Source organism: Gigantopelta aegis, chromosome 14 (assembly GCF_016097555.1).
Source record: "Gigantopelta aegis isolate Gae_Host chromosome 14, Gae_host_genome, whole genome shotgun sequence".
Taxonomy (NCBI): Eukaryota; Metazoa; Mollusca; class Gastropoda; order Neomphalida; family Peltospiridae; genus Gigantopelta; species Gigantopelta aegis.
In genome coordinates this window covers 48,758,406-48,782,669 of record NC_054712.1, presented here as the reverse complement: position 1 = coordinate 48,782,669, position 24,264 = coordinate 48,758,406, and the positions used below count along the sequence as shown (strand labels likewise).

General features: G+C 35.3%; 2 protein-coding genes across 2 annotated transcripts in view; one reads left to right on the top strand and one right to left on the bottom strand.

Moving 5' to 3' along the window:
- Nucleotides 1-1,306: 1,306 nt before the first annotated feature.
- Nucleotides 1,307-11,420, bottom strand: LOC121388680 (mpv17-like protein). Its single transcript, XM_041520129.1, has 5 exons — nucleotides 11,345-11,420; nucleotides 10,071-10,368; nucleotides 9,590-9,657; nucleotides 5,719-5,856; nucleotides 1,307-4,577 (listed from the first exon to the last, which is right to left on the bottom strand). The coding sequence occupies exons 2-5, from the start codon at nucleotides 10,363-10,365 to the stop codon at nucleotides 4,566-4,568; spliced, it is 513 nt and encodes a 170-aa protein (XP_041376063.1). The 5' UTR covers nucleotides 10,366-10,368; nucleotides 11,345-11,420; the 3' UTR covers nucleotides 1,307-4,565.
- Nucleotides 11,421-11,482: 62 nt separating this feature from the next.
- Nucleotides 11,483-24,264, top strand: part of LOC121388263 (sodium/hydrogen exchanger 8-like) — a 38,803-nt gene continuing 26,021 nt past the window's right edge. Inside the window, exons 1-12 of the mRNA XM_041519538.1 lie at nucleotides 11,483-11,861; nucleotides 14,087-14,235; nucleotides 14,681-14,761; nucleotides 15,397-15,446; nucleotides 15,875-15,958; nucleotides 17,009-17,110; nucleotides 17,229-17,407; nucleotides 17,775-17,913; nucleotides 18,572-18,677; nucleotides 19,487-19,603; nucleotides 21,794-21,876; nucleotides 23,800-23,911. Of these exons, the coding sequence (XP_041375472.1) occupies nucleotides 11,602-11,861; nucleotides 14,087-14,235; nucleotides 14,681-14,761; nucleotides 15,397-15,446; nucleotides 15,875-15,958; nucleotides 17,009-17,110; nucleotides 17,229-17,407; nucleotides 17,775-17,913; nucleotides 18,572-18,677; nucleotides 19,487-19,603; nucleotides 21,794-21,876; nucleotides 23,800-23,911 (1,462 nt within the window). The 5' untranslated portion in view covers nucleotides 11,483-11,601. The remainder of the gene's footprint in view (nucleotides 11,862-14,086; nucleotides 14,236-14,680; nucleotides 14,762-15,396; nucleotides 15,447-15,874; nucleotides 15,959-17,008; nucleotides 17,111-17,228; nucleotides 17,408-17,774; nucleotides 17,914-18,571; nucleotides 18,678-19,486; nucleotides 19,604-21,793; nucleotides 21,877-23,799; nucleotides 23,912-24,264) is intronic.

Below are 24,264 nucleotides of genomic sequence, written 5' to 3'. Positions count from 1 at the left end.
TAACATTTTATTAGCAACAATTGTTCAAAATTATGTAAAAATAAGTAACAATTGTTTATTCTCTATGTTTACTTAAACAATAACATTTTGGTGTCAGCAGTTTAGAAATTGAGCCAAATCTACTCAAGCAGCCCTGTTTTAAGATGCCACTGTTTATTCTCCCTTACCTTAGCCTTTCATTCTCCCATATCATCTTATATAGTGCAAACTGACCTGTATTAAGCAACCACCTCACTTTAGAGATTATCATCTATTCTTCCACATCATTTAATACATTGTATACTGCAAATAGACCTGTATTAAGAAGCCACTTCTCTTAAAGAGATCATTTATCCTAGCACATCATTTAATACATTGTCTATTGCAAACTGACCTGTATTAAGTAGCCACCTCTCTTAAGAGATCACCATTTATCCTTCCACATTGTTTAATAAATTGAATATTGCAAACATAACTGTATTAAAAAGCCACCTCTCTTCAGAGGCTACAGTTCTCCCTTTGGGAGCTGTTTGACACAGGTTTGGCTGCTTAATTTCTTACATTTGTCATTTCAACTTATAAAATACTTAATATTTTGTAAAATGTAGGGAAAGTCTTAAAACAGGCATCTGCCTGTTGGGCATACCCAATACTACTTCATTTGCATTTGACAAATCATATACAATGTAGTTTAAAAACAAAAATATGCTGGTGGTGTTTGGGTGGGTGGGGGTGGGGGAGAGAATTAATCACAACCTAAATAAAAGCACATCAATGATTATAACAACTGGTCAAGTAGAATATTATATACATAAATATACAGGTACATTAAAATCCAAACGGTTTATTATTATAATTATAGTAGTTTTAATTATACCTATATTTGTATATCATATTCTTAAAAACAAATCCATCAACCCACACATACCAATATTTCATGCTTCACCACAAAACAATGTGCATTTTACTTATACATAAAATAAACTGTCACACACTGGAATACTTGCCCGAGTGAAAAGGTTAACTTTATAATTAAAAAGTAATGTTAAAACCAGATGAAAAACTGGTTTGCCAAGTTGTAGTCAAATATCAGGAGATGGCAATAAGTATGTTTTAATTTCCAATAACTTTAATGTAACACTCAACACATTTTAGTTACGGTTATATGGAGTCGAACATATGGTTAAGGACCACACAGATATTGAGAGGAAACCTGCTGTCGCCACTTCATGGGCTACTCTTTTCGATTAGCAGCAAGGGATCTTTTATATGCACCATCCCACAGACAGGACAACACATACCACAGCCTTTGCTATACCAGTCATGGTGCACTGGCTGGAGCGAGAAACAGGCCAATGAGCCCACAGATGGGGATCGATCCCAGACTGATCGTACATCAAGAGAACACTTTACCACTGGGCTACGTCCCACCCTCTTCGATTAGGATCATTACAAAACTAATAAGAGTGACCTCCCTTTACAACGATGGGTTGTGTACATCATGTAACAGTGTTGGGTATAGAAGTTGTCAGATTTTATGAAATCACAGTTACGACACCCACTGTTACTCACATTTCATCTAATACTTACAAACTTACATTTAAACAAGAAGTTGCATGTTACATGTACACACATGTATGTATAACTTAACAGAATGAAAAATACAGCTGAAAATATTTATGCTGCCTAATATTGCAATAAGTATGGTCAATATGTTTAATGGATTGGGTTTCTTTGTAGTCACAATTATATATGAAGAATTAGAACTGTGTTACTGTTACAGATATACATTTGCCAAAATTTATAATTTAACTACGAAGTTGTAAGTTATGTGTAACTTAACAGTATGAAAAATGAAACTGAAAATAGTTTACACGGTCTAATGTAATAAGGAGGGTCAATATTTATAACAGATTGGTTTCCTCTGGTTTCACAGTTACATGAAGAATTATAACAGTTATGTGTATCAAAGTTATTTGAACACAGTGATGCTATACGGACACCATTAGATCAAGCCAATATATTTGTACAATCCACCTTTAGAAGGTTGTACAGGGAACATTTTGTTTTCAAAATTTCGATGAGGAACATTTGCCATCAGCTTAAAAATTGATTAGCAACTAGTATTTACTGTTACAGAATTGTTCAGCAATCTCTGAAACATACATAGCGAATCGTGACGCGATACTGAACAAAATGTTCCCTAATGTACCATTACTGGAATTAAAACAAAATCTCAATCTATATTGTATTACTAGACATCATGTTCAGCTTAATATTCTAAACATGGAATCACTGTCATCGGCAGAATCACTGCATCATGAATCCTGCAGTTGCAAAACAATCAAGAAAAATGCAACTGAAAATTATAATATAAGCAGCAGCCAGTTTCAGTCTTGCACCTACATGGATCAGGCCTTGACCTTAAGTTTTTTCAGTGGTAGCCTGGTAGGTTATAGAATCTAGTAGCCCTGAGTAAAAATTGGCAGCCCATAACTTTAATAAAAAAAAAAAATAAAGGAGAAAAAAGCAAAATCATTTATTTTTATTTAAACATATTGTTTTAGGGCATGTTTTTTTTTTTTAATCATGAGCAATATACAGTGAAATGTACACTTGTGAAAACTACATTATAGCCCTTAATCATAATAACTTAATGAACAATAAAGTATTTTGTTTAAAACATTAAAAAGAATCCTGGGGTATTGCAAATTTATCATTAAATAATGGATAAGTAGAGTTTTAGATATACCTGTCTAGTGGAAAAAACAAAAAGGTGATATCCAGAAATATTGAAAACTACAACATTAATATGTGATAGAATGAAACAACTCATATGTGGCATTATATGCAAATGACTTATTTTATTCTTGCCAACATATGTATGGAGCAAAACAAAAAAAACATTAAAAAATTTAATAATAATACCCTACCTACCTACCCACATTTGAAACTACTGGTTGGAAATGGACAAAACAAAATATAATTTTAGGGATGGCCTCAAATGTGGAGTAAATATGGTATGAATATTAAAAAAACCCAATCTAACAACCACCACCAAAAAATCAACCTATTCTACTTATGTTAACTTCTTTGGTACGATTCCAGAATTTTTTTTATTTTTTTTAATTATTGCTATATTATTATTTTTAAGGGCTAATCTCATTACAAAATATTTTAAAAACATTTTCACATGTAGAACAGTCTGCTAATCATACGATTCTGAAGATTTGATATCGCATATTTAAATACTTAAAATGGCTGAACCTATCTTTGAAAGGTGTCACTAAGAATCTTAACAAAACTTGCCTTTATTCCACAACAGTAGAAGTTTTTACTGATGGCAATAGACTTGTAAATGCCATAAGCAGGGGATCACCATGTCTGTGTTTGTGTTATCACGTAACAAGGTTAGATGTCAGTTTGAGCGAGATTAGCATGCAAAGCTATAGTAAATGATGAGAGAGATATAATTAAAAATAATTTGTAAGAAAGATTAATATTTTTAACATTGAAAATATTCGTCAATTTATACATTTCTTTAACATAATAATAGATACGGTATTAATTTTGTAAACAATAATATGACAATTTGCATTGGTAGCCAAGAAGGAAACAAACCGTGATTGCAGCAAATAGTCTTGATCATACCAGGCGTTAGTTATAAGTAGGCGTCATAACAAAGGGCTGAGTTGTTGATTGTCATAAACGACTACGAATAGATAACCCATGATCCAAATGAAGAAAACTCCCAGGGGCGTGCGCAGGAAATTTTGCAGGGGGGGGGGGTACGAGGTGTCTTGCGAAGCCTGACACCGCGAGCCCCGTGGCGGGTGATCTGGGGGGCCCTCCCCCCGAAAATTTACCCCTTCTAGGGCTATTCTGAGGTGTTTTCTGCCGGCTAGCCGAGCTGCTTTCTGACCACATTTTTTTGGAAACAAAATTACATTAAAAATCGGGATATGGAAAAAGAATTTGCCTTGAGCGGGGTGTGTGTGTGTGTGTGTTTTGACCCCCCAAAACCCCCCTGCGCATGCGCCTGACTCCATGACTAGGGGAGCAATTAACAATTACAGCAACTGCTGGCAGTTGAGCGCACACTCGAATGTGGAATTTTGACACCGATGAATTAAACTTCTTGTTGATTGTGGAGTGACTGGACATGCCAAAACATTTAGTAGCCCAGCAGACTACCAGGTTTAAACAACGAGGCTAAGTTCGAGATCTGTGGATGATTTAAAAAAGAAGAAAAAACCCCAATGATAATCAAAGACATTCTAAACAACTATTGTTAAAAATATCTACATCAATAAATTATAAAAACTTCACAACATAAACACACACAGTCTTGTTTACCCAATTGCACTAAAACCCTCAGAAATCTCACATTCTCATGTTTTCAGTTACACCAAATCACATAGATATTTCCCTTGCTCACAGTACATTCAGCCAGCCGTTTGTCCCTAGTGCTTGCTAGACTAATATTTATGCTGTACATTAAACCTAATGACCACTTTGGGAACAAGTCAAAACAGTTTGAAAATGTTTAACGAAAACTGGCTGGCTGAACATAGACCATGTTTCCTTCAGGAATGCTGCTGAAAAGAAAAGAAATTGTAATTATAGAAAAGAAATTGGCGAAAACTTGAGGTGTTTTCTCTTTTATTGTCCTCAAACAAGTAATATTATAATTATAGACATGAAAATGTGCTGCAATTAAAAATCACAAAAATCACAAAACATCAGCCAAGACCTTTACATGCCTCTCAATATATACTTAACATGGTAAAATTATTAAAAAAAATTCCAGACCATGAATGTTAATATCATTATGAAACAACGTGGGGGGGGGGGGGGGGGGGGGAGAATCTTAACTACTCAAAAGTGTCACCTCCCACACACACCCTAAACAATCATTCATAGTGGTTAAGGTGAAAAAAAAATACTTACACTTAGCAGTTAGCCAAAAGATCAAAGACTGGTTTTATACAGCTTACAGGGCTAGCTCTGGCACTTGCCAAATTTGCCAGTTGCGAATTTCAAAAAACAAATGGCGAATTTTATTTCATGTAATAATTTAAATTTTGTTATAAAATAACAGGGTTTGTGCAATTTTTTAAGGTTAATAAATAATTTGGAGAAATTTTCTGTGGACCTAGAGCTAGCCCTGAAAAGTTTTACCTCAATATGATCTTCTTTTATGAAGGAGAGAAAGTTACAACAATAAGTATGATCTTCTTTCATGAAGGAGAGAAAGTTACAACAATAAGTATGATCTTCTTTCATGAAGGAGAGAAAGTTACAACAATAAGTATGATCTTCTTTTATGAAGGAGAGAAAGTTACAACAATAAGTATGATCTTCTTTTATGAAGGAGAGAAAGTTACAACAATAAGTATGATCTTCTTTCATGAAGGAGAGAAAGTTACAACAATAAGTATGATCTTCTTTCATGAAGGAGAGAAAGTTACAACAATAAGTATGATCTTCTTTCATGAAGGAGAGAAAGTTACAACAATAAGTATGATCTTCTTTCATGAAGGAGAGAAAGTTACAATAATAAGTATCATGGAGAAAACATTACTTAAATGTATTATTTTTTGTTATAATATGATTTCATGAAGGAAAGAAAAGTTAATCACATTATGATCATATTATGATATTTTTTTAAAGGAGAGAATGTATCTTCCAGGTATTATCTTTATATTTGATCTCCTCTCATGGAGTATGGTTACTTACATGTATATGATCTTCTTTCATGAAGGACAGAAAGTTACTCCAGATGAATGAGGCCCCAGCTACAAACACTGGCTTGTACTGATGTGGCACAAACCGGAAGTTGACCGACTGGACAAATGGCCACCACATTAAACCAGTCTGAAAAAAGATAATATATTGCAGGACAAGACAAAAGAGACTTATTTGCAGCTAAAGGTTTCTTTTTTTTTTTAAATAATTGAACAAAAAAGTTATCATTTTAAAAATGTAGTTAACAAAAGACACAAAAAAATGTATACTTGTATACAGGTACATGTAGCCATAGGTATACAATTTGAATATTAAACATTAATTTTAGAAAGAAAAAAAAGATTTAGGGCTCTTTTTGGGAGTACATTTTCATACTTCCGACCTGCACAAAAACACACATCGGCTATTGGTATCCATATACTTACCTTCTCTGACACCCAGTAGCCGATGTGTATTTTTGTGCTGAGGTGTCATTCAACATTCATTAATTCATTCTCAATTGCCATTTTTGCTACATCATTATAATAATGGGAGAAAGGTTACAAACTAAAAGAGATGTTTATTTCAGATATCACGGTTTCTGGTACTTAAAAGACAGATTACTGACTCTCTGTGTGTGTGTGTCTATATATATATATATATATATATATATATATATATATATATATATATATATATACAGTAAAAACCCTCTAAACCGGACATCAATGGGACTAAGTAAAATGTCCGGTTGTCAGTGGTGTCCGGTTTTCAGGGGTCTGCATTTAAGTAACTACCTTCCCTTCCCCATTAAATAGTTCAGCTTATCGTTTATTTCTGCTAATGATCTTTGCAAACTCTGCTTTATAAACCTCTCGCTTCTTGATAATGTCTCCAACTGCTGAATTTCCCATACTAAACTTTTCACCCCAAAATCTTAACGTTCGTTTAGGTTTGCTTTTGAAACTTTTAATTATTTAAAGTTTATAATCGTGTGATAGTTCAACATGGTGACGTTTAGCTGGTCGTTTTGTTATGTTGAAAATCGATATGAAAATAAAATGTCACTAACATCTGTTCGACCATGCAAAGCCAACGTTACTTTTGTTTACTCTTTATTTAACTAAATAAATGTTTTTTAAAAGAGCAACAAATTCACATGATAGGAAGACAGTGAATTAAATTCATTGTTATTTTTTTCGATCTTTGAAGCAAATCACGTTACACATTTGTGAAGGAATATATAGACCATAAATCACCTTCGTGACTTAAAACATCAAACCCAAACCCGAACTCGGCATATCGTAACCAACACAATGCTTGTGTAAATTAAATATTTACGCTGGCGATGGGTCTTTTGTTAAATGTTTATTGACATGTTGCCAACCTTGCCTACTTAGGGGCGTGTAACTGTGATTACATTGATAATAGCGAACCCGAGCATGTGCACATTATGTGTTCGCAGAGTTAATCCGGCTGGAGTGACATTAGGAGCAATTAGTTGTGCCACACTGACTGGTAGTGGTTTGGTCATTCGGTTTTCATGGGGAAGATTTACACTAAATTGACACATTGGGACTGAATTGTTTGTCCGGTGTTCAGTTTAGAGGGGTTTCCGGTTTAGAGGGGTAACTTTTAGTGTTAAAAGATACGCAAATCACGGGACCGTGTAAAACGTCCGGTTTTGAGGGAATTCCGGTTTACTGAGGGTCCGGTTTTGAGGGGTTTCACTGTATACACACACACAGTGAAACCCCTCAAAACCAGACCCTCAGTAAACTGGAATTCCCTCCAAACCGGACGTCTATATATATATATCTATATATATATATATCTATATATATATTATATATATATATCTGTATATATCTATATATCTATATATATATTATATATATATATCTGTATATATCTATATATATATGTATATAGATATATAGATATATATCTACATGTATATATCTATCTATATCTATATCTATATCTATATATATACAATGCTCAATTTTAAGGATTTTGGTCGCTTGCCCAGAGGGCAAGTATGGGTTCACATTGAGGTTGCCCCTCCAAAAATTTGGTTTCCCTGATTTCATCCATGTTTTGAAACTAGTTATATTTATATTCCAATAAAACAGCAACCAACAGGTTTGGAATTAATATGTTGTCAATGTAAAATATAATATGTACTGTCTGACAATAAAATAATATTACTTTTTAATAATGTTTTTAAATGTTTGTAGTTATATACATGTACACATAGGGCCTAATTGCTTAAGATTTTTGTGATTTGGCGACACATTAGCTATTTTCCAATTGAATGCACTCTGTTCCAATCAAATGCACTGGAATGTTTACTATTCGGAATACTTCAGCCGATTACGATTTTCCCCTGATGTCTCACAGAATTGGCCGAGAAGTTCCGAGTGGCAAACTCACATGATTTCGACTGATTGACCGACACTTTAAGTTTAGATAACGACAGTTTAAAAGCGATTGTGGGCAAGGAAAATGCACGTTATTATGTGACACAACTCGCCTTTTGGTGTTAAAAAAAGTCAGTCGTCCGACGGGCAACTAGTATCATAGAATTATGTTGCCCGACTGAATATTAGGTCGTCACAGATGACTGGACAACCATAAAAATTGAGCGCTGTATATATATATATATATATATATATATATACACACACATACATACGTGTGTGTGTGTGTGTAATGCATGTTATTCAGGTCAAAACTAGTGTTTTATTTTAAAAAAACATTTATTCAGGTCAAATTCAGTAGTCCACTTAGCAGATCTTCAAATATGTAACATACTATTTAAGAAAATCCACTAAAATGAAACCAATTTTCCAGTTAGCAGATCCCCAAGGCTGAGGCTCAGCTATATGAACTTCCTAACATTCCTAACCCACACCCACTTGGTCGTGGTCCTTAGCTTGACCTATATATTGACCCCACTATTTAAACAGTTAAAATGGATGACAATGGAAACACAAATCTACTATTATAATGTTTACTAATTTATAAAAGTCTATGCAATAAAATACCAAACTATCGTTCAGACTTATTAATATATGTTGGAGAAAACAATCCCTACAACCGTAGAAATTCAAATGTAGAGGATGGAAATCTATTAATTCCAAAACCTAAAATGTCTTTATTTAAACATGTTTTCAATTACTCTGGACCAGTACTTTGGAATCAATTACCTAAAACTATCTGATCATCGCCAAATACTGCTATTTTTAAATATAGACTCAAGAAATATTTGTTAAAATAATATCATTAATACATGTTTTATGCCATAAATGTATTTTCTATTTGTTCATAAATGTATGTATTGTAATTCTGTATTGTTTGTACCTGAGGGCCTCTGGGATGATTAGCTTTTGCTAACTGCATTACCCTCACTAAATAAAGAATTTATTATTATTATTATTATTGTAATATATTTGGTTATATATATATATTTGGTCTGGTGTTTAGTAGGACTAATATAATTATGTTAAAGATTAAATACTGATTAGTACCAGTTAAATAGTTACTGTTGTAATGCAATGTAGCAATAAATAAAAACGGTTTTATCTGGGTTCCATGACGAATGGCAGTTATTTACTTTTTTATATATAAAAGATCCCTTGCTGCTAATCGAAAAGAGCAGCCCTTGAAATGGCAACAGTGGGTTTCCTCCCTCAATATCTGTGTGACCAGTCCTCAACCATATAACCATAAATGAAATGTGTTGAGTGTGTCGTTAAATAAACAACTTCCTTAATTTTTGTATTTAAATTTTAACCCATGTATTACAATTATTATTATTATTATTATATAGCAAATTTTACCTAGTCTCAAACTTTTATCTAATGCTAGTTTTACTTACTCCATACGTCTTTAAAGATTTCTCCTTGATCTCCTTCACAGGGTCTTTTCTTTCCAACACACTGGTAGCTGAAACACAAGAAAAACAATCCAACATAGTACAACAAAAAAAGGAATGCTTAATGACACCCCAGCACATGTCTACTTATGGCTATTGGTGTATACTATACATTGATATTTTGATATAGGTCTCAAAAGTTAGCTATGACTGACAACACACCAATTTTCTTGACCCACTGAATAGCAGCAAGTGATCTTTTATATGCACTTTTACAAAGCTTTTAACATGCCAGTCCCATTTACTTCCCCTCATCAGTTAAAATAATTATTGACCAAAAATATGTTACAAACATATCATCTACCTGTAAGTCTACATTTCAAGATTGTGGGTGATTTCACACAATAATTCTAATACTGGTTGGGGAAAGGACCAGTGAGAAAATGGTCACAGAATTTAGTTGATAGTTACTAGTATCATGTACCTGCATAGAAACACAAAATGGCTGCTGGTGTGAACAGAATCTGCTCGGAAATGACCTTCTTAATAACAATCCGCAAAGTCTTTCCGGGAAACAGTTTCTCTGCAACTCTCAGCCAAGTGAAGACTTGAGGTGCAACAACAAATGTTGCTACAATTCCCATTCTAAGAGTTTTCCAAGGATCAAGTTTCTGTTTTCGACAAATCAGTTTTTGCTCATTTATATCAGAGGCCGTCCATACTATGGCATATGTCACCATGGTATTCAGCAGTGGCTTCGTTTTAAATATCAGCACCATTTCCTGTCCAAAAACAAATAAAAATTAATCACTTCATTGTAATGATGACATACATCCTCTGTCCGTGGCTGGAAATGCTTTGGGCATGTACTGTATGATCCAACACAACTTACTTTTGTTTGTGCTGCACATGCACAGCACAATAACTAGTTAATCCAGTCAGTTAATTTTCTTTAAACATTTTTTTTTAATAAAGCCAGTTTGAAATGGCCATTTTGATCAATGTTATAAAAGCTGTTTCCACTGAAACTGGATAGAAGGAAGGAAGGAAATGTTTTATTTAACAATGCACTCAACACATTTTATTTATGATTATATAACGTCAGACATATGGTTAAGAACCACACAGGTATTGAGAGAGAAAACCCGCTGTCGCCACTTCATGGGCTACTCTTTTCAATTAGCAGCAAGGGATCTTTTATATGCACCATCCCACAGATAGGATAGTACACACCACAGCCTTTGTTACACCAGTTATGGAGCACTGGCTGGAATGAGAAATAGCCCAATGAGTCCACCAACGGGGATCGAAACTGGATAGAGACAGATGAGTTGCATAAATGGAAGGAAGTTGGACTAGAACAGTGCAGCAAAATTGTTAGCAATGAAGAGGTTAAATATGTGATGTCATAAGGGAAGACAATACCATTACCTGTACAAGTACCAGTAGTGTTCAAAATAAGCACATCATGTCCACATGTCCATTTATCCTGACAAGTGAAAATCTATTTGAACAAGCAAAATGTGCCTTAGTGGATGTCCAGTGGACAAGTAAAACATTTCAGTGCAGTTTCATTTTGAGCAATCACAAACACCATCCTGGTACTTGTGAACTACGATAATACTTCTTTAAATTTAGATTTTTAACCAATCATCCAATGTTGTAAAATGTAAGATATTTGTGATGTTATTTCTAAAAAACTAAAAAAACACAATATATATTGACTTGTCGACACAACAACAGATATCAATTAATTACCCTAATTCCCCTGCAAACAAATGTAGCGTCAATAAAATTAATATCTGAACCATCAGGCAAATAAACACATCTATGGGCGCAGACACCTTGAATCGAAATCGAGGCCGAAATAACAACTTCCGGTATTACATGTTTTCGGCCTGCGACACTTCGTCATCGCCGTATTTTGCCAAGCATGATCAGTTTTAAAATAACATTCAGCACCGATAGTATATTTTCTGTTGTTAAATGGTGTATCTGTTCATAATTCTGCCACAATGAATTACGGACCCTTTTATGCTGGTATGGTGGCAGTGTTGGTGGTATATTTCAGCGGGTCGTATGTCGAACCAAATCATGCAAATGAGGCTCTTTCCAGTGACACTGGACATGAAAAACAGAGCGACACTATGAATCAAAAACATAAACGAGAATTTAAACCTCCTGAACACAAGATGGTGCCATTGCCAACAACACCAGCAGCAGTACTGACAACCACACAATCTTCAGCTACCATTAATGCAACATCCAACACCAGGTAGCCTACTTTTAATTAAAGCAGCAATTTCAGTAGGCCTAATGACAGTAATGTAACCAGTTTAAGTTTTTTTTATGTGATGTCCCATTGTTTGATCTACATTGACAGCAATTCAAATATCTATGAATTCCATGTATTTCTTCCGCTTTCCAGACGGTTCGTCCACTGGACAATTCGTCCACCGGACAATTCGTCCACCGGACGATTCGTCCACTCACCTCAGACAATTCGTCCACTCGACTGCATTTTTTTCAAACATATTAATAGTTATTTCTTTGACATTGTAATCGTTTCTTAACATTATTTTGTGGTATACTATAACCAAAAAAGTAAAATAGAGTTAGAATTCAACATTACTATCCAGTTTTTATTAACTGTTTGTATTCATTATCATGCGGATGATTCGTCCACGGACGATTCGTCCACTCGCTCGTACACGATGTGGTAAATAGGTAATGCAAGCCTCCGCGTCGGAAGACTTTATTACCCCTCCGTCCATACACCTCTGAGCGTGCTGTAACCTCACCGTGGTGCAGGGGTGTAACATTCTCTTTGAGAATGGCCAATACAGCACACATTGAAATTTTGAGTAAAAGTCAGTATCTATCTGTGATATTTGTATTTAATCACAATTCTTTACAGTGTTTTTATTTAAATCTTGAATTTTTTATATTGATGTTGATCATCACCTTATTTGTTTGCATTACCATAATTTGACACCCAATAGCCGATGTATTTTTCGTGCTGGGGTGTCGTTAAACATTCATTTATTCATTCATTCATTCATTCATTCCGTCCATACAGGTAGTTAGCGGTGCCGCTTTGAAATAAGGTGTGTTGTTTTAGACGCTACTGGATCCAACTTGGTGAAACAAGCTTAAGCAGTAATGAGCCTGCATTGCTAATTACTTCACGATATCACAGTAGAGTACATCTGTACACTTAATTGGTGAAGCAAACAGAAACCAAACAAGTTGAAAGGGAAGGGCTAAAGATTATCTTTACTGGGCATATTGTACTAAAAACATCCTACGACATGTAGCGTGAAAGGCATACATTATAGAAACAAATAATAACCGAATAAATAGAAACACCAAATAATTATGTCTGCAGAGCATTGTTACAAAAACATCTACCAAGCGTAATCTAATGCAGTATCATTTATTTTCACCTTTGTAAATTTATGACACAGCAAAAAAAAATACGGGGTAAAATATATATAATAATTTATTTAGCCCCCACGTACGTGTAGTACACATTATTTAGGCCGTGGATGAAATGTACTGGGGAAATAAAAACCCAGTGGACGAATCGTCCGGAACTGATTTTGTGTAGTAGACGAATCATCTCGAGTTCCTCAGTGGACGAATTTTCAGTGGACGAATCATCCGTGGACAAATTGTCCAGTGGACGAATCGACTGCATCCCTTTCTTCCCTGTCTGGCATCTCATCCAATCTTTTAACTTCTCCCACTGTTCATCTTCTCATTCCTGTCCTTGTCTCTCCAACCACGAAAAGTACTTGTCTCTTGTGGCATGATTCTGGGTCATTTCGCCCAGAAAACATTTCGAACCCTGTGTTGTTTCGCCCATAGTCCTGTCACCCAGTGTTGGTTCATCCTAAATCCTGTTCGTACCGAGTCGATTCGCACCCATTATATATTTATTATACTTATAGTCCCTTTTTTCTCTGTTTATAATACTGTTCATGAGCCACAACATGTTGCAGTCAGGAACTATAGTGGACCATGATGAACTCTCACCCGGACACCACTTCTCACAAGAATCACACTGTGACTGTTCTTAAATTAAATAAAAATTATTATTTTAAATTAACCTATTTATACACATGTACTAGTATTTTTACCTATTTTATTTGTATGTTGTGGGTGCATTGTAATATACCCGGAGCGAGTTTTAACAACTCATTGGGTAGGTGTAAGACCACTGTACCCTCTTCTCTCTCACTAACCACTAACAACTAGCCCACTATCCTGGACAGACAGCCCAGATAGCTGAGGTGTGTGTGCCCAGGACAGCGTGCTTGAACCACAATTGGATTAAGTACGAAAATAATTTGAAATAATAATTGTGCTGAGTTTGCAGCCATTGTAAGATGTTTCTGACTAAAAAATTCTTTTTGCCAACTAAAACTACATAATATATTTAAAAAATTCTTGTTTTTAAAATTACTGACTGAAGATTTAAACCATTTTTATTTGCAGTTCTGCCAATGAGTCATTAATTAACACAACCACAACCACTGTTGCCACGACAACCATCAATGAGAAGGAACCAGGGTTACCGGAGAAAGGTTCAGCAGAAGAAGAAAAACACAGCAGTTTGACCATTTTCTTCATTCTATTGGTTGTTGGTAAGTGTTTCCATAGTAACATGTCACATGGACTTGTAGTATTGGTTCTCTTGCTTTCAAGGGGGCGGGACGTAACCCAGTGGTAAAGCACTCACTCGATGCACGGTCGGTGTGGGATCGATCCTCGTTGGTGGGCCCATTGGGCTATTTCTCGTTCCACCCAGTGCACCACGACTGGTATATCAACAGTTGTGGTATGTACTACCCTGTCTGTAGGATGGTGCATATAAAAAATCCCTTGCTGCTAATCAAAAAAGAGTAGCCCACGAAGTGGCGACAGCGGGTTTCCTCTCTCAGTATATGTGTAGTCCTTAACCATATCTCTGACGCCATATAACCATAAATAAAATGTGTTGAGTGTGTCGTTAAATAAAACATTTCTTTCTTTTAATACATTAATTTTGTCATGAGCATGTTGTTAATTGTTATACTGTTTTCCTTTCAGCTATCAGTATACTGTTAACTCACATGCTGCTACAGACAAGGTTTCACTACCTACCAGAAAGCATTGCAATCGTCCTTGTTGGTGAGTTATTCGGTTGTCCTTGCCTTGATATAGTAATTTACTCATGGTGGTGTATAGCCGGAAATAACTGGCGAGGGGAGGGCATTAAAATATAAATCAACTAGATTAAAAAGGCATTTAAACTGAAAAGGATCCTTTTTAATATGTTCAACTGTCCCCACTCCCCTTTCCCCACTAGGGCTGTCTGTCTAAGACAGTGGGTTAGTTGTTAGTTGGTTAGTGATTAGTGAGAGAGAAGAGGGTGTAGTGGCCTTACACCTACCCATTGAGCCCTTAAATTAAGAACTCGCTCTGGATTGGAGCCGGTACCAAGCTGCGAACCCTGTACCTACCAGCCTGTAGTCCGATGGCTTAACCACTGCACCACCGAGGACAGTCATATACCACTAGGGTTTTGAACACGCCCATCCCGAGTCCGACCTCTGATAAGATCAGTGGCCTGACTCGGGACAGGGATGTATCACCTGAGGTGACTGTTCCAAAGACGTAAACTCCAGATTACAGTATAAGTGACAGCAGTTTTTGTTTTGTTTTGAAAATAGTGATTGCGAGATTCAAGTTCAAGTTACAAGTTGCAAAGAATTTTTTTTCTTTCTTAAGAATGTGTATAGTTAAAGTATTTTTCTATTTTTCAGGTGCTCTGATTGGTTTGATTTTAAAGCTTTTTAAATTTGGAAATTGGAAGGTAAGTGTATGTACATCTGGAATTCAGAAATTTCATTGCAGGACTACAGTAGTTATGCTGAATGTTAGAACTAGTGACCTCATTGTTAGTCAATATAAAATATGTTTGTCTGTTTCAAGTTTTTTTCTTTTTCCTATAAACTTACATATTGCTTACAACTTTTGTGCATAAATTATTAATTTTAATAAATACAATGTGTTGGGTTATCCTTTTATTTGTATCCCATTGCCCTCTTTTTCTTTCCGCATTTACTCATCAGCTTTTGCTGTGTTTAGACTGGCCAGGTTAAAAAGTTTGTTTTGTTTAACGACACCACTAGAGCACATTGATTGATTAACCATTGGTGGCCAGTTTGAAAGAACTGAACAATTCTGTAACTAGTGTACTGAATGGCTTTTTTCTTTTTTTCTTGTTTTTTCTTTTTCCAGAATGAAGAAGCATTTAACCCAACTATATTTTTCATTGTGCTGCTGCCTCCCATCATATTTGAATCAGGGTATAATCTACATAAGGTGAGAAGAGTTCATTTTACTTTCTTAAATCTTTTTTTTCATGTTTACCCTATATTTATATTTCACAAGATATATTAAATAAGCTTTTGCTTTTGTCTTATTACAAGTATTGCACATTTATTCTGACAATGTTAACAATGTATTTGAAAACCCGTAGTTGACTCTCAGGTGCTCCAACCATGAAGTACTTCCACTCTGGAAACACATTTAGCAGTTGCTAACTTGTATTACAATATTAATGGCTGTTTTCGAATTTATTACATGAGAGTTGGGGTGGGAGACAGTTCTCACTCACAGTATAAAATATGGTTTAAGCCATGTGAAAAAATATAGCAGAATCACCAGTCGTAAAATAATAATTACAATGTCTCAGACTCCTACCATGATTCATACTCCTTTAATGACTCATCCTTATCCCATGACTCATTCTCCTTCCATGACTCGGGCTCCTCCCATGACTCATTCTCCACTAATGACTCATTTTCCTCCCATGATTGATTCTCCTCCCATGACTCATTCTCCTCCAATGACTCAGGCTCTTCCCAGATCTCGGGCTCCATGTGTATCAGGCTCAACCCATGACTCAGGTTCAATCCATGACTCACTCCTTCCATTTCTCAGCTTCTCCCATTTCTTAGGCTCCTCCCATTTCTCAGCTTCTGCCATGACTCGGGCACCACCCATTTCTTAGGCTCCTCCCATTTTTCAGCTTCTCCCATGACTCGGGCACCACCCATTTCTTAGGCTCCTCCCATTTCTCAGCTTCTCCCATGTCTCAGACTCCTCCTATGACTCGTCGGGCTGCTGGTGCTCCCTTGCACCTGCCAGTGCAGGCGGTCCCTCTTCTCCCCTCCCCCCACCTTTCCTGTCATGGACGGAGGAGCCGGCCAAGGCCAACTCTTGTGCCCACGACAGGCGTGCGCTACAACAGCTTGTTCTGAATGTGCAAGTAAAACCCTATGACATGACATATGACTCATGCTACTCTCATGTGTTCAGAAACTGAATTAGCCTTAAATATTTTATTATTGTTTTAAATTTGTATTTCAGGGTAACTTTTTTCAAAACATTGGCTCCATACTGGTCTTTGCTGTGTTCGGGACAGCCATATCTGCAGTCGTCGTAGGAGGAGGAATCTATTTACTCGGTCAGGTAAGACATGAACTCGTTATTTAGTTCAACCATGAATTAAAAAACAATGTATGTATTTCTTTTGTTAACATACATTTTTGATAAAAATAATGCATATGACATTATACATTTATTTCAGGCCGATATAGCGTTTAAGCTGGACGTTGTTGAAAGTTTTGCGTTTGGATCACTGATATCTGCCGTTGACCCTGTGGCAACATTGGCGATATTCCATGCCATTGATGTGGATCCAATACTGTACATGTTGGTGTTTGGGGAGAGCGTGCTCAACGATGCGGTTTCCATCGTCTTAACCACGTGAGTTTATGTGTTTTCTGGAATTCAGAATTCCTTGATATCTATAGCACTAGACTAGTTGTGGATATCACTGTTAAAATATCTGATTATATTTATTAGTTGATTTGAAATCAGTCTGATTTTAAATGTGTTTTACGCATAATGATAAGCATGACAATTATTTTAAATTATGTAGTAAAATCAAAAAGTTCATTTTAATTTGTATTGAAAAGAAAAAAAAATTCATTTAATTTTTCATTGCATGCAAACTGGGCTGAAAAGCAATTTTGTTTTACATCCAAATGTTACTTTGAATATCAATTTTAATAACGACACATCCAGCCAACATGCCATGTTTATGAACGAATTACTTGATTTGTTTTTGCAGCACCATTTTGGAATTCTCTGACCCTAGTATGGCTTCAGTGAGTGGAACGGCAGCTTTTTTCATGGCTGTTGGAAGATTTTGTTTGATGTTCTTTGCATCTGCAGCCATTGGTGTGTTTTGCGGCCTCGTCAGTGCAATGGTATCCTTTGATGAGTGATGAAGTGTCAGCGTAATTTGTAAATCATATCTACGTATGTTAAATTGCAAGGTTTGGAACTGACAGAAAGCAACAGGCATTTGAGACTCATGATACACAATATGGTTTCTGGTAATTTGTGGGGTGGTATGTAGCCCAGTATCTGGAAACCAGCTTCGGATATCACCAGGCAGGCTCTGACGTGGAACCCACAAGGCAGAAGAAAAAGAGGCCGCCCAAAGTCGAAGTGGACAGTATAGAGACAGGGCTGGCTGGTGATTCCAATACCGCAGTGTTGAGATTCACAGTGGGCAGGTCCGGCTTGTTAGGCTTGGAAGGTCTAGTGGGGGGCGGCGAAGCAGAAGGGACCACCTTTGGCAGTTAAACTGCCAGTTTAGGTCCTTCCTGTGCTGCTCCTGGCACACATTTCCTCTTCTGTGTCCTCTGTGTTATCTTAGCTTCACCATACACCAAAGTCACAGTGGCCCGTGACCCGGTGTAGTGAAGGCGATACTTGAGTAGTAGTCTCAAAGAATAGATCAGCATCCCCATAGCAAAATTAACCAATTACTGATTTTATCCATAGTGGTTACATTTAATTTAGTATTTGGTTAATAACATTTTGTTTAAAATTGAGTTATTATTTCTTAATGTTACACAGCTACTGAAGTTTGTTGACCTTCACAAAACACCATCACTGGAGTTTGGCATAATGCTAGTGTTCTCTTATTTGCCATATGGGCTGGCAGAAGGCATTCATTTATCTGGTAAGTATCTTTATAGTTTCACTGTGATGAAATCAAGAGGTGAGTACAATTATGTATTACTTCTCCAAATAACGATAGCATCAATTTTTGTTTTTTGTTCCAACATTATGGTTTTGCATTTGGATCTGTTTCTGACAAACTATAAGTATAAGTATTATTAGACCAATGAAACTTTGCTTATTGTTGCACCTATGTATGTTATGTTCATATTAGTGTATCTTAGAAAATATCATTCCAGCCAGTGCTCCACAATTGGTGTAACAAAAGCTGTGGTATGTACTATCCTGTCTGGGGGATGGTGCATATAAAAGAATCCTTGCTGCTAATCGAAAAAGAGTAGCCCGGGTCCTTAACCATATAACCGTAAATAAAATGTGTTGAGTGCGTCGTTAAATAAAACATTTCCTTCCTTCCTAAGTTCAAGGGCATTAATGCTGTGAAAAATTGGTAATTCTTGATCTGTAACATATCTTTCTTTCTTTTTCTTATAAAAGATTGAAATTTATGAAAGTAATATTTTGTTTTAAATTGTAAATAATGTTGTGAGGTTTTTTGTTTTTTGAGTAGGTGAGACATTTAATTCCATTTAATTTTTGTTGTTTCTTTGCAATAAGTTAAAAATGTACAATCCTTTTGTTGTTGTGACCACTTGTCATACCATTAAATAAATAAATAAATAAATATAAGTGACAAATGCAAGATTTAGAACCTATTAAATCATTTCTGATATTGTGTTAACTTTTTAAATATAAATAATGCCAAATGTGATGTGTTTTTGTTTTATGTATTATTTGTTCTTTTCCCCCCAGGTATCATGGCCATTTTATTTTGTGGTATTGTAATGTCACACTACACACATAACAACTTGTCACCAGTCACACAAATAACTGTGCAGCAGACATTCCGTACCATCGCATTTGTGGCAGGTAAGATCACTGGTAAAAGGTGAAATTGTTTTTAATAATTAAGATCGTCTGTACTAGGTGAAATAATTTGTAACAGATAAAATCGTTAATAGGTAACAGGTAAATTGATTTGCAACTGGTAAGTTTGTTTGTAAAAGATTCAATCATTTATAACTGATTTTTGTTTCAGGTAAGATCATTTGTAAGATCATTTTTAGCAGGTGAGATCATTAATTTTGTAAGATCATTTGTAACAGATGAGATCATTTGTAACACGGTTTGTAACAGGTGAGATCATTTGTCAGATCATTTGTAACAAGTGAGATCATTTTGTCAGATCATTTGTAACAGGTGAGATCATTTGTCAGATCACTTGTAACAGGTGAGATCATTTGTGAGATTTGTAACAGGTGAGATCATTTGTGAGATCATTTGTAACAGGTGAGATCCTTTGTAAGATCATTTGTGACAGGTGAGATCATTTGTGACAGGTGAGATCATTTGTGACAGGTGAGATCATTTGTAACAGGTGAGATCACTTGTAAGATCATTTGTAACAGGTGAGATCACTTGTAAGATCATTTGTAACAGGTGAGATCATTTGTAAGATCATTTGTAACAGGTGAGATCAGTTGTAACAGGTGAGATCATTTGTAACAGGTAAGATCATTGTAAGATCATTTGTAACAGGTAAGATCATTTGTGAGATTTGTAACAGGTGAGATCATTTGTGAGATCATTTGTAACAGGTGAGATCCTTTGTAAGATCATTTGTAACAGGTGAGATCAGTTGTAACAGGTGAGATCATTTGTAACAGGTAAGATCATTGTAAGATCATTTGTAACAGGTAAGATCATTTGTAAGATCATTTGTAACAGGTGAGATCATTTGTATGATCATTTGTAACAGGTGAGATCATTTGTAACAGGTAAGATCATTGTAAGATCATTTGTAACAGGTGAGATCATTTGTAAGACGGTTTTTAACAGGTGAGATCATTTGTCAGATCATTTGTAACAGGTGAGATCATTTGTAAGATCATTTGCAAGGGGTGAGATCATTTGTCATATCATTTGTAACAGGTGAGATCATTTGTCAGATCATTTGTAACAGGTGAGATCATTTGTCAGATCATTTGTAACAGGTGAGATCATTTGTAAGATCATTTGTAACAGGTGAGATCATTTGTAACAGGTGAGATCATTTGTGAGATTTGTAACAGGTGAGATCATTTGGCAGATCATTTGTAACAGGTGAGATCATTTGTAAGATCATTTGTAACAGGTGAGATCAGTTGTAACAGGTGAGATCATTTGTAACAGGTAAGATCATTTCTAAGGTCATTTGTAACAGGTGAGATCATTTGTAACATGTGAGATCATTTGTAACAGGTGAGATCATTTATAAGATAATTTGTAACAGGTGAGATCATTTGTAACAGGTAAGATCATTTGTAAGATCATTTGTAACAGGTGAGATAATTTGTAACAGGTGAGAACAATTGTAAGATCATTTGTAACAGGTGAGATAATTTGTAACAGGTGAGATCAATTGTAAGATCATTTGTAACAGGTGAGATCATTTGTAAGATCATTTGTAACAGGTGAGATCATTTGTAACAGGTGAGATCATTTATAAGATCATTTGTAACAGGTGAGATCATTTGTAACAGGTAAGATCATTTGTAATAGGTGAGATCATTTGTAACAGGTGAGATGAATTGAAAGATCATTTGTAACAGGTGAGATCATTTGTCAGATCATTTGTAACAGGTGAGATCATTTGTAAGATCATTTGTAACAGGTGAGATCATTTGTAACAGGTGAGATCATTTGTGAGATTTGTAACAGGTGAGATCAGTTATAACAGGTGAGATGAATTGTAACATGTGAGATCAGTTGTAACAGGTAAGATCATTTGTGACAGGTGAGATCATTTGTAACAGGTGATATTACTTGTAAGATCATTTGTAACATGTGAGATCATTTGTAACAGGTGAGATCATTTGTAAAAGGTAATATCATTTGTAACAGGTGAGATCATTTTTAACAGGTGAGACTATTTGAGATCTTGTTAGAATATAACATGTTTCACGGTTTAAATTAAGACATTTTGAAAGCTGACTGAAAACTACTTGTTGTAAGGCCTGTTCATGTAACTCATTACACTTCATTTTGTAGTTGTAAAATGTCTTCTTCTTTTTCTTTCAGAAACCTGTGTGTTTGCATATCTTGGGTTGGCAATATTTAGTTTCAAAGTCAACGTCAAGCCAGCTTTCGTTATTTGGAGCATAGTAAGTAAATATTAGTTTTATTACATACACAGTAAATAAATATTGTTTTTATAGTACACAAGTCGGTATTAGCTTTCATAATATACATACAAACTACATTATTTCCACCTCTGTTAGGCCAGTATCTCGAGATTGAACAAAAAATACCATGTACAGTGAAGACTCTCAAAACTGGACCCTCTGTTAACCGGAACTTCTTCAAAACTGGATGTTTTGTGCGGGCCCCTTTTAAATATCTGTACAGAAGTGAACCTCTCTAAACCAGATACCTTTTAATACCAGATGTTTTACTTGGTTCCTAGGGTGTCCAGTTTAGAGGACACACCATTATCTTGAGCTGGTTGGTTTAGTCCTTTTAGCATTAAAATAATGAAGTTTGACAGTAGTTAGTAAATATTAGTTGTGTTCTAGATATATAATAACTAAAACTTTTATTGTAAATTTTCTGATCCACATAGAGCAAGAAATGTTTTGGGTTTTGGGCAAACTTTGATTATGGACTGTGTAGTTAATAACAACATTAGCTAGGTATTGTGTGAGACCACCCTAGTGAACTGTCATATGAGACCACCACAAGTTTTAGTAATAAATAAAAATCATTCCCATCATGATAGCAAATTGTTGCAAATAAGAAACCAGAGTTACATAACTTACGGCTTTTCTAGAAACAATTATGTGGATGTAAACATGAAAAGGAAGGAAGGAAATGTTTTATTTAATGACGCACTCAACACATTTTATTTACGGCTATATGGCGTCAGACATATGGTTAAGGACCACACAGGTATTGAGAGAGAAAACCCGCTGTCGCCACTTTATGGGCTACTCTTTTTGATTAGCAGCCGGGGATCTTTTATATATGCCATCCCACAGACAGGATAGTACATACCACAGCCTTTGTTACACCAGTTGCGGAGCACTGGCTGGAAGGAGGAATAGCCCAATGGGTCCACCAACGGGGATCAATCCTAGGTCGATCGCACATCAAGTGAACGCTTTACCACTGGGCTACATCCCACCCCTAAACGTGAAAAGATTGTAACCTAGATTGAAGCTTAAAGTTAACGCTGTTTGTATTTAATTCTTTTGTATTACTTTTTTGTATTCATTCCCATAATAAGCAGGATGTCAAAGATTAATAGCAATTTGGCAAAGTTGATCAAAAAATCTGTAGCCAAATTCAAGTAACCTTTAGTAGAATTGTTTTAAAAAATAGCTATACACATACAAAAGAAAAAAAATTCCAATTAGATTATTGGTGAATTAATAATTACATGCATTTGCCCAATACAACTTTAAATCACATTTGGCAATTTGGCAAACGACAGCTTAAACTTTATATAAAGGGGAGCTGAAAATTACTCTTCTTCGCCTTGTCTCAGAGGAGTGATGGCGAGCAAGAGTGATAGCTCCCCTTAAATGGTGAGAACTGAATATAGGGAGCAAGATAGGTTTATTTGAGTTACACATCAATCGGCTAGTTTTAAAAATTGGACACTTTATAATGCATTACATTTATTTTATTAAATGTAATCATTTCTTTTGATTTTCTCTAATCTTTCAGGTATTAATTTTGGTTGGAAGGGCCCTGAATATATTTCCATTATCAGTTTGTTTTAAAAATTGGACACTTTACAATGCATTACATTTATTTTATTAAATGAAATCATTTCTTTTGATTTTCTCTAATCTTTCAGGTATTAATTTTGGTTGGAAGGGCCCTGAATATATTTCCATTATCATTTGATTTTTTATTAAATCTCATCTTTTGATTTTCTCTAATCTTTCAGGTATTAATTTTGGTTGGAAGGGCCCTGAATATATTTCCATTATCAGTTTGTTTTAAAAATTGGACACTTTACAATGCATTACATTTATTTTATTAAATGAAATCATTTCTTTTGATTTTCTCTAATCTTTCAGGTATTAATTTTGGTTGGAAGGGCCTTGAATATATTTCCGTTATCATTCCTCGTGAATTTCTTCCGTGAACACAAAATAACGAGGAAGATGCAGTTTATAATGTGGTTTAGTGGTGAGTGATCAGCTTTGCTTTAATCAGAGGATGACCACAACTGGAATTTTTAAATGGCAGTGAAACCCCTCCAAACTGGCCAGTCACAGTAACAAGTAAAAAGTCTGGTTTTAAAGGGGATCCACTTTTGAGAGGTTCTCTTCTGTACAGATATTTTAAAAGAGACCATAAAAAAAACCCGTATGGTTTTAAAGGGACAGATCCTAGTTTTTAAACACTAAGGCATATTTATGATCACTGAAATCAAACATTACTTATATTTTATTCTTTAGATCATCCATTTCCGTAGAATATAAGAATAGAATATAATTTTTCCTTTTTTTTTTTTATAGATTGCAGGATAAAAATAAATA